Genomic DNA, 11,280 nt, shown 5'->3' on the forward strand with positions numbered 1-11,280 from the left:
TTGTTCTAGCGCCTGCTCGCGTTACTGTTCTCGTAGTAGTGCCTTTGAGTAATTTTTAGCTCTCGCGTTCGTAGCTTGTAGGCCTTCGTTCCCACTACTTGTTCTTAGTGGTAGTGTTTACCTAATACCTTTTGCTTATAGTGGCGGTAGTGAACGATGTGAGAGTAAGGTCATGTCCTCGGGTAGGGCTGGGGGTGGGGTCTAGGGGTGGGAAGGGGGGTAAGAAAGCCTCTAAGCTGAGAGTTGGGTCTTGGAACATTGGGACGTTGACGGGGAAGTTTATAGAGTTAGGTAAGATTCTTCAGAAGAGTAAGATCAACATAGCATGTGTTCAAGAGACTAGATGGAAGGGTACTAGGGCACGAGATGTAGACGGGTTTAAACTATGGTACTCAGGAAGCGCTGGGGTAAGAATGGGGCAGGTATTTTAGTTGACAGGGACCTCAGGGAGCTCGTGGTCGAGGTTAGGAGGGTAAATGATAGGTTGATGAGTATTAAGCTTGTAGTTGGTGGGTTTACTGTAAACGTGATTAGTGCATACGCTCCTCAGGTAGGTTTTGACCAAGAGGTTAAGAAGCAATCCTGGGAGGATTTGGATGAGATGGTGCATAGTATCCCGCACACAGAGAAGCAGTTCATTGGCGGAGATTTCAATGGCCATATTGGGGCTAGTGCTAGGGGTTATGATGATGTACATGGCAGGTTCGGTTTTGGGGATAAGAATGAGGGAGGTAATTCACAGTTGGATTTTGCTAGAGCTTTTGATTTAGTTATAGCTAACTCGAGTTTTCCGAAGAGGGAAGAGCACCTGGTCACTTTCCAGAATTCAATGGGAAATACTCAGATTGATTATCTTCTCTGCAGGAAATGCGATAAAGGTCTGTGCACTGATTGCAAGGTCATCCCAAGTGAGCACCTCACGACCCTACATAGGCTCCTAGTTGTGGACCTGGAGATCAAGAGGAGTAGGAGGAAGAGGGCGGGGTGTAGGCAACCTAGGTCAAGTTGTTCTTTATTCTTGGTCAAGTTAGGTGGGGTAACTTGACCAAGAACAAAGCTCAGGAGTTAGGGAGAAGTTGTTGGCTATGAGGGCCTGGATGAGTAGGGGGGACGCATCTAGTATGTGGTTCATGACTGTGAATTGCATTAGGGTAGCTGTTAGAGAGGTCTTAGGGGTCACGAAGGGCTCTCCTGGGGGTCATAAAGGGGACTGGTGGTGGAATGAAGAGGTCCAAGGTAAAGTGGAAACTAAGAAAGCTGCTTATTTGAAGCTAGTGGAGAGTACAAACAAGGAGGAAAAAAATACTTATCGGGAGTGTTATAGAAAGGCACTGAAAGAGGCAAAGTTAGCAGTTACGACGGCTAAGAACGCGACGTTTGTTAGTTTATACGAGGAGCTCGGGGGCAAAGGCGGGGACAAGAAGTTGTACTGGTTGGCCAAGGTAAGGGAGAGGAAAGCCCGTGACTTAGACCAAGTCAAGTGCATCAAGGACGAGAATGGCAAAGTATTGATGGACGAGGCACTTATTAGGAGAAGATGGCAGACATACTTCCATAAACTGTTGAACGAGGAGGGGGATAAACGCATTGTGCTGGGTGAGTTAGAGCACTCTGAGAGTCGGCGGGATTTTGGGTACTGTAGGTGGATTACGGTAGAGGAGGTGGAAGGGGCGATGCGTAAGATATGCAGGGACAGAGCGACGGGGCCAGACGAAATCCCGGTGGAATTTTGGAAGAGCATGGGGAGAGCAGGTTTAGAGTGGCTCACTGGGTTGTTTAATGTTATTTTTAAGACGAAAAAGATGCTCGAAGAATGGAGGTGGAGTACAATGGTTCCGCTTTACAAGAACAAGGGTGATATACAAAATTATAACAATTATAGGGGTATCAAGCTGTTGAGTCATACTATGAAGGTTTGGGAGAGGGTGGTGGAGGCCAGGGTGAGGAGGTGCGTGTCTATTTCCGAGAATCAGTTTGAATTCATGCCGGGGCATTCGACTACGGAAGAGATTCATCTAGTAAGGATATTAGTGGAGTAGTATAGGGAGAGGAAGAAGGAATTGCATATGATGTTTATTGACCTTGAGAAAGCATACGATAAAGTCCCGAGGGAGGTCCTGTGGAGGTGTTTGGAGGTTAGCCGCATTCCGGTAGCGTACATCAGGGTGATTAAGGATATGTATGATGATGCTAAGACTTGGGTGAGGACTATGGGTGGTGACTCAGAGAATTTCCCTGTGGTAATGGGGTTGTACTAGGGATCGGCTCTTAGTCCATTTTTATTTGCCTTGGTGATGGATGTACTGTCGCGACACATCCAAGGGGAGGTGCCTTGGTGCATGCTATTTGCCGATGATATAGTATTAATTGACGAGACGCGAAGCGGAGTTAACGCGAGGTTGGAGGTTTGGAGACAGACCTTGGAGTCTAAAGGTTTCAAACTGAGTAGAACCAAGACAGAATACTTGGAGTGCAGATTCTATGATAGGACCCATAAAGCAGACGTAGAGGTAAAGCTTGATGCTCAAGTTATCCCTAAGAGAGAGAGAGTTTTAAGTATCTCGGGTCTATTATCCAAGTTAACCGAGAGATTAACGAAGATGTCACACATCGCATCGAAGAAGGATGGATGAAGTGGAGGCTCACTTCCGGTATTTTATGTGATAAGAATGTGCCGCCAAGACTTAAGGGTAAGCTTTATAGAGTGGTGGTTCGACCGGCTATGTTGTATGGGGCTGAGTGTTGGCCAGTCAAGAACTCCCACTTGCAGAAGATGAAAGTAGCAGAGATGAGGATGTTGAGATGGATGTGTAGGTGTACCAGGAGAGATAAGATTAAGAATGAAGTTATCCAGGATAGAGTGGGAGTAGCCTCCGTGGAGGAAAAGATGCGGGAGTCGAGGCTGAGATGGTTCAGACATGTTAAGAGAAGAAGCATTGATGCTCCTGTTAGGAGGTGTGAGAGGTTGGCCATGGAGAGTTTGAGAAGAGGTCGCGGTAGGCCTAAGAAGTACTGGGGAGAGATGATTAGACAGGACATGGCGCTGCTTCAACTCACTGAGGACATGACTCTTGATAGGAGGGTGTGGAGGTCGAGGATTAAGGTAGAAGGTTAGTGAGTAGTTTTTAGTTGTTCACCGATAGTCTTAGTAGCACGCATGTCCCTTCATATTCTTATATTTTTATTATGTTATGTGATTTTTTTTGCCTCATGTATTGTATTCCTTGTTGCTATTATTTGGTACTACTTATCCTTTATCTCTCCCTTTTTCTTTTCTCTTCCATCTTTCTTCCTTCCTTGCTTTTCTCCTCTTCTTCTTACCCTTCCTGAGTCGAGGGTCTATTGGAAACAGCCTCTCTACCTGCATTAGGTAGAGGTAAGGTCTGCGTATAGACTACCATCCCCAGACCCCACCTATTGGGAACATACTGGGTTTTTTTTTTGTTATTGTTGTTGTATAATATAGGCCTAATAAGAAGTTGTTGACAACTAGGGACATTGAGAAAACTAAGGAGTAATGGAGAACCATAATGGTATACATGTTTCATATAAGACAACTTATAACTAGAATAAAAAGAGCGGAATCAAGATTGTAATGGATGCGTTTAGTCGTAAGTCACAAGTGGTTTGATAAATGAGCAAGCCCAAAAGGAAAAAGGGTTGACTAGAGGTCTTCACCAATTAACACGTTCGGAATACGCTTGGCATACTCAGATTATAAAGGTATAATGGCCTGGAATATGGCAATGTCATCTCTTGTAGATATGGAAGATTTCCGTTTTAGGGAAAGTTAAAAGAGGTATTTGATAAGAGAAAACTACAAATTTGAGTCTATTGAAGGAGGGATCTTGAAATATCATGGCCGATTGCGTATTAGGACAAATGTTCATTATTCCCGCTATTCTATTCATCTCGGAACATCGAAGATATACCATGATTCAAAGGATTACATTGATAGGACGACATGAAGAAAACCATTATAGGGTTCGTGGTTTAATATTCTAGTGTCCAATTGGACAAAATAGAACATAAGGAACCAATTGGATTGACACGAAATAAAGTAACCCAATATGGAAATAAGAAGTGATTGGCATAAGATTCATTAAAAATATAGCAAGTTCGATTCCACATGGACGAGTGTGGTTAGTTTGACAAAAATCAGTTTACTTTTACTGGAAAAATTTCTAAAGGTTATGTGAAACAGAAGGGTGTAGAAGGTAGATCGGGTACATAATGTTTCAGCCTCGATTACGGTTAATAGAGGTTCTCAGTTGTAGATAACTTCTGAAAGTCCTCTCAAAGAAACTTGGGTACATAAGATAATTCTAGCAAGTTAAGCGTACAATTCAGATGCTCAAAGACATGTTACAAGCTAAGATGCCAAATTTTACGGAAGGGTGAGATAATCACGACTATTGAGTAGTGCACAACAATAACTATAGTAGTATATATACATGCGGGAGGATCATAAGGGTACATTTTAAACTGCACGGAGTAACTCCTTATAAATCATGATGCAGAAGGAAATGTAGATTTCCCACACGATAATTTGAAAGACATAATTGTTTGACCTGATTTAATACATCAAGTTATAAAAAGTCAGCCTCATTCAAGAGTGTTTGTGTTTATAAGCGTCATAAATCGAACCCCAACACACGACGACGAGACTTAAGGAAATAACTTGATAAGGTCTTCTTGAAAATTCCGCTCATGAAGAGCATAATAACATAATGGGACAAGCTAATCAAGACATATGTAATTCCCTCAGAATTAGGATCCGTTCACCCAACTATCATGTTTCTATATTGAAGAAATTCATTGAATGATATACAAGTAATAGAGGGTCAATCTTATGAGAAGACTCCAGTAGCTATTAATGAATCAAAAATCTATGCTGCAGAAGTACATGATGTTCAGATTATAAAGAACCTATCTTACGAAGAGGTTCTAGTTGCTATTTTAGATCAGTAGGTGCACAAGTTGGGGACCAAGAAAATGACTTCTGTAAAGACATTGTGTAGGAATAAGAACGTTGAAGGAAAGATGAGGGAAGCCGAAGAAGAAATGAATTCTAAGTACCCTCAGTTATTTCATATAGAATACCCTTAACGACTGTAGCTCGATCATGTATTTTCTTAGCCCATGTTATTTGATTCTGATTAACACTCATTCTATGATTAAATAATATTTAGTATAGAAGCGTTGCAATATTTTTAGGAGCAGAATTATTTGGACACAAGGTATGGGATATTCTTGTTTGCAGAGGAGACTCTATCAAAATTTTTGTAAAATCCGCAAGGGCTAATTTCTCCTCTATGAGTCTTTTATATTCAACGACGAATGTTTCAAAGAGGGGAAGGATGTTACATCCCGTAATTTTATGTTATAATTCATCTTTAGTGAATCAATATGAGCGAGAGAGTTGAAGGACCTTTACAAAGATAATGATGGGTTAAAATAAGTTTTAAGGAAGTATCGTGAGGGTTTGAAGGTTTAGAGCTAAGCGAATCGATGAAAATAAGTTTCGTCGAAAGTTGGCAAGCTGGAAAAATTATAACCAGTACTTTTGGGGTGAGATTAGGGTGCTTAACATGATAATAAGGTGATGTTATGAGGTATTTTAATCATATTATAGTCGTGTGATAAGTTTTGAAGTCAAGGAAATTGTGAAACAAAAGTCGACCAAAGTTGTCACAAGTTACGTTCATAAGTTTTAATGAAATTTAGGTCTAATGTCACTGAGATTTTATCCCAATGTACTTGAAGTTATGGGGTGCTCCACCTATCAAATTAAAGGTATACGAGTCTAGTTTCTAACGCATTAAACCATTCATCGATACTATCATACCCCGACCTCAGGGAGTGCAACCGACGCTTAACCAAGACAACCTGGTCAAGCAAGCCTGCTAGATTCTTTCTACCCGACCTTTCCCATGAAAAGAGTGGAGATGTACTTCATTAATTAAACATTGAAAGGATTTCATAAACAACACCCATTTCATTACCATTGGCAACTTCATTTATAATTCCCAAAATATTACAAGTTTATAGATATAATGAAAAATATGTTTGCCAAATATCAACACTTCTAGTTCAATTCCCAATATTAAACACCATCCACAACATGTCTACGGAGCTTCTAAGTACAACAGAAGAGTAGTATGGAAGTGCCGGCAATAAGGCCCCGGCTATACCTCAAAACACAAAGTACAACATCAAGTGATATCAGACCCGTAATTGAGTAGGGCTCACCAAAACCTGCTGAAAAGGAAGCAACTTCTAACGAGAGTCCGATCACGCCCGATCGGCTAGGACATCTCCCCACGAACAATGTGGTTTGACATGTGATGCGAAAAAAGGTGTTTCCAAGATTAGTATCACACTGTGCGCAACATGGCATCCGATCTCCACCCGATCGGCTAGGCCGCCTTCCCACATATGCCGTGTGGGCCGACTTCATTATTTCTAATTCACAACTATCATCAATCTCATCCCAATAAACGGGAATAGTCACAATCATATCAATATTTAAATATAATCCCAAATAAGGGGAATAATCATAACCCACTCCTACACTGGCACATGTAGTTTGGGATGTGGGCCTTACGACACACCCTTTCTCGGTTTGCTAATGATACTCCCAAAAATATTTTTTACTTATTTTTGCACACAAAAGACATAGAAGTACAAATACATTCACCTCATAACCTTTCACACTATATATAGTTTTATTAATACTTTTACCACACTCGTATGATTCTCCATTCAAGGCACGGTGGCCGTAATTCATATCCCACACTTTCATTTCCTTACTTTCTAGGATCATTATCTCAGCATCAACATATAGAATATTCCGGAATCATAACTTCAAATTCATTAGTAATGGCACTTTAAACACAAAAGGTTTCTTCCCAAAGAATGAAGCAAACTGACTAGCAATTGAAGCGCAAGTAAAGATTCATAGACGAGCAATACACAATATATTATTTGAAATACTTTTTTCCAAAAAGGTCAATACATAATTTCAACTCGCGAGTATGTAAGAACTCATATCACACAATTTCAAGGAGAGCATGGTGATATACGATTGAAATACGGCCTCAAATCAAGTACACTAGTTACAACAACCATAGGTACATTATATATATATTACCCTTACTTCTTTCACTTCCGAACATAGTCATAATTTTATTAACAATAAGGGCATTTGGAAATCGAGTTCTGATATGTATATGAACAATAAGAGTCTTAAGCGCATTGAGGTTTCTTCCACGACTTAGCAGGATAAATTTCGTTCGAAACACGATTGAAATCATAATATTTTAACACCTTAGTCACATTTGAATACATTCCCGATGGAGAACACAATATGGTAGGAGAATTCAACACATGTTTCTAGTACATATGTTTCAACACAATATTACCCGAAATAGTAAAATTTATAAGGGATAACTCAAAATGTGGGAATAGGAACTTGGGACATACATACTTGAAACTTATGGGGGACATCATGGAATTCGATTCTAAAAGAGAAGTTTAGACAACATACCTTTCTTTGAGCTTTCCTTAATTTACTACAACGTCCTAAAACTTCTAACAATATTAATCTATAGGAAGATAGCGAAAATCATATAATAATTAGAGGGATTCTCATGGCGTAAATCTCTTAGGAATTTTGTCAAACACTTAGTATGAAAAATGGACTACAAAGCTCTACAATGGTAATCCCTTCCTCCCTCAACCAATTTCAACAAGAAACTACCCAAAATGGTTCATTAACCCCACACACTACAATCTATTGTCACATGCATGGCCTATTTCCATCCCCACAATATACTTGAACTCATAACCTCTATCATGAAAGCTTAGGAGTAGGACTTACCCGGATAGATGATAATCTAGTGATTGACTTCCTTGATTCTTGAAGGTTGGTGTAAGAATGGGTGATTAGAATGCTATATTTCCTCCTTCTCTCTCTAAAATACTCTTAACTCTCTCTAGAATCATCAGAAATTCTCTTCAAAATGAGCCCTTAAGGTTATTTATAAAAAAGGGTCGGGTTATAAAAATAAAAAAATGGACCTACCAAACTCAGGTCTGCGGTCGCAGAATGGACCACAGAACAGGTATGCATCCCGTAAAATGGATCGCGAAAAGTGATGCCAAGAACTAGAATGGTCTGGACCGGTCTACGACAGGTTTGCAGTCCGCAAACCACTTATGCGGCTGCAGAATGGACCGCAGAATCGCCCAACAAAATTCCTCATGCTAACTCTGTGATAGAAGCACGGACCGCGGAATGGATGTGTGATAATGACCGCAACATGCCGTTCAAATTTCAACAAATTTTCTGCCCCACTCCACGATGGATATGCGGCCCCCGAAGTGGTTATGGGGTCACGAACTTGACCACAACACTGCCTTCTTCTGCCAAAAATTTCCATCAACTCCTCAATGCATTCTTCAACCTAAAATGTCTATACATAAGTCGACCTCGGCACCACAAAAACCTGAATTCCTTGGTAAAATTTTACGGGGCCTTACAGATACGACATCGTAGTAGAGAGATATTCGCATGTTTGCGAGATTGCACAAGCATCTCCCTTTGGGACTCATAAGGTCGGTTGATAATTATCTTGATATATAAAGTTGTGGCCTTCATCTCCAAGCCTCATTTTCGACCCAAATCAGACCTAAAACTCTCTATAGACCTCCTAAAAATATCCTTAGAGTTTGAAATCCAAATCAAAGGGGGAAAAGGTGAAACAAGTGGATTGAAGCCTTAGGAACCTGAACTAGTTTATAATTTGCTGCTTTCTCTCTCCGTGGCTAATTGAGGAAGATATATCAACGAACTAATCTATGAAAATTGAGAATTTGTGTGCTATAAGATATGTTATTCACCCCTCTAGGTGGTTTTTAGTCGTGTTTAGGCCATAGAAAGCTTAGATGTTGAAGTCAAACATGTTTTACTCAAGGTTGGAGGTATGTTTGAGTTGTTGTGCGTATGAGGCTGTTTTTGAAGATATTATGTGGATGTTTTGAACTAGGAATCATAAGGTACATATAAGTATGATGTTCTAAAGGCTGTAAACTAATTTATGAAATAAGAGTTGGATTCAATTTATATTTTGTTATTAGTAAAAACGAGCTTGCTGCTCAACATGATTGTTAAGATAATCGGAGAAACTCATATTTGATTATATTATTGTTGTTACTATTCTTGGTTATTGTTGCTATTGTTGAGCTATTGATGACTCTTAGTGGTCTTTGGGATGTATTAAAAATAGGGGAGTTGCTGCCTAAATTTTCGTAAGTTATACGACTAGCCAAATACGATGATGAGGCATTATATGTTGACGGCAATATTATTTCACTTGTTGTAGACACAAAAAGTTGTGTTGAGCTTGGTCGAGGAATAAGGAAGAGATCATACGGGTATAATAAGGCACATTCTTTCTTTCTTTTAGCATGATTTCGAATGGACGTAACATAAACGAATGCCCTCCCAATAAGATTCTATTCTTGGTAGCTAGAAAACGTGCAAGCTCTTCATTCAAATGAAAAGTATATGATCATGTTTATGTTCCGATTCTTGGAATATCATATAAGGCTATGTTGATGGTATTTTCTGCTTCTTATGACATCATATGTTGACGAGTTAGCTCAATTACATATTTAGAGGTTTAATGACCTTACGTCACTCTGAAAGGTTCAGAATGTCATTCCATGAGTCCAACATGCAATATATATATATATATATATATATATATATATATATATATATATATATATATATATATATATATATATATATGTTCCTATTTTACTATACCAGCCGCGCTATAGTCAACTGGGTATGACACTTATTGTGCAACCACTGATCAATCGAATTTTACCGAGCTCCATGTGGCCGAGTACGATTCTACCGAGCCTTATGATGGTTGAGTACATTTTTGCCTAACCTATTACGGTCGGGTACAATATGATGATCATGTTTCCCACAAAGGCGTATGTTTTTAAAAGTATATGTATATATATGTATCATGCATTTCATGTCAGTCGCCCTCAAAGCCACTCAGATGTTACAGGTTGTATCTTCTCTATCTCTCTTTACATTACTGTATTTGTTTATGCTTTCCTGCCTTACATTGTCACAACCCAAAACTTAACCCGTCGTGATGGCACCTATCGTGATACTAGGCAAGCCAACCTTCCCAAAACACTTTCAAAATTTAACAGAAATGAATTAAGACATTTACAATAACCGGACTTTTTCATAATAACGGGGGTAAAACCCAAATAAAACACAAGTGCGGAAACAAATAGCCCGACATTGGGGTGTCACTAAGTCATGAGCATCTAATAACCAATCTAGAAACAGAGTCTACTACAGTCTATGCCAAATGCCAATACAAGAGATAAAAGATAATAAGAAAGGAGAAACAAGGACTACGGACGCCGGCAGCTACCTCATAAGTCTCCGATAATCAGTCCGCGCACGAACTCAGCGACCGCCAGAACCGTACATACCTGGATCTGTACATGAAGTGCAGGGTGTAGCATGAGTACAACCAACTCAGCAATTAACAAAATTAAATAAGGAACTAAGGAGCAGTGACGAACTATAATAATATAGATCATTTCAAAAGTTTTCAATAAAGAGTGAACATGCTTTCAAATCCGATGGTATAAGTCAAATCAATTCGAGCCCAAGTAAAACAGATATGAATCTTCTAGAAATTTCACAACAACATCAGATAGCAACTAAATGCAACAATAAATAAAAGCAAGTACATCCTCTCAAGGCAGCAGTCACTCAACTCATCTCATCGGCTCATATTCTCGGCTCTCAGCCCTCAATACACACTCTCAATAGGTACTTGCGTTCACTGGGGATGTACAGACTCCGGAGGAACTCCTTCCAGCCCAAGCGCTATATCGCTGCGGTGTGCAGGCCGACCCAATCATATAAGTAACCATAAGGCTCGTTGCGGCGTGCAACCCGATCCACAGTCCATAAATAGCCATAAGACTCGTTGCGGCGTGCAACCCGATCCATATACCCTCACATAGTTCACAGCTCGGCACTCAAGCCCTATCTTAATCACTAACCTCTCCAGCCCCTCGGGCTCACTGAATATCATAATAATCGTCCCTAACAGAGAATACAACAAGTATCAACAAGAAATGAGAGGGAACGGAGATATAACACACAAGTAAGACTGTGACTGAATACAAGACAGGAATTAGCAGTCAATTCAACAAGTATACGATCGC

General features: G+C 39.9%; 1 protein-coding gene across 1 annotated transcript; it reads left to right on the plus strand.

Annotated features, from left to right (window-relative positions):
- The first annotated feature begins 385 nt into the window (after nt 1-385).
- Nucleotides 386-3,115, plus strand: LOC117279674 (uncharacterized). The gene is made up of 3 exons (XM_070189147.1): nt 386-878; nt 1,156-1,948; nt 2,815-3,115. The coding sequence occupies exons 1-3, from the start codon at nt 386-388 to the stop codon at nt 3,113-3,115; spliced, it is 1,587 nt and encodes a 528-aa protein (XP_070045248.1).
- The last annotated feature ends 8,165 nt before the right edge of the window (nt 3,116-11,280 follow it).

Source organism: Nicotiana tomentosiformis, chromosome 11 (assembly GCF_000390325.3).
Source record: "Nicotiana tomentosiformis chromosome 11, ASM39032v3, whole genome shotgun sequence".
Lineage (NCBI taxonomy): Eukaryota > Viridiplantae > Streptophyta > Magnoliopsida > Solanales > Solanaceae > Nicotiana > Nicotiana tomentosiformis.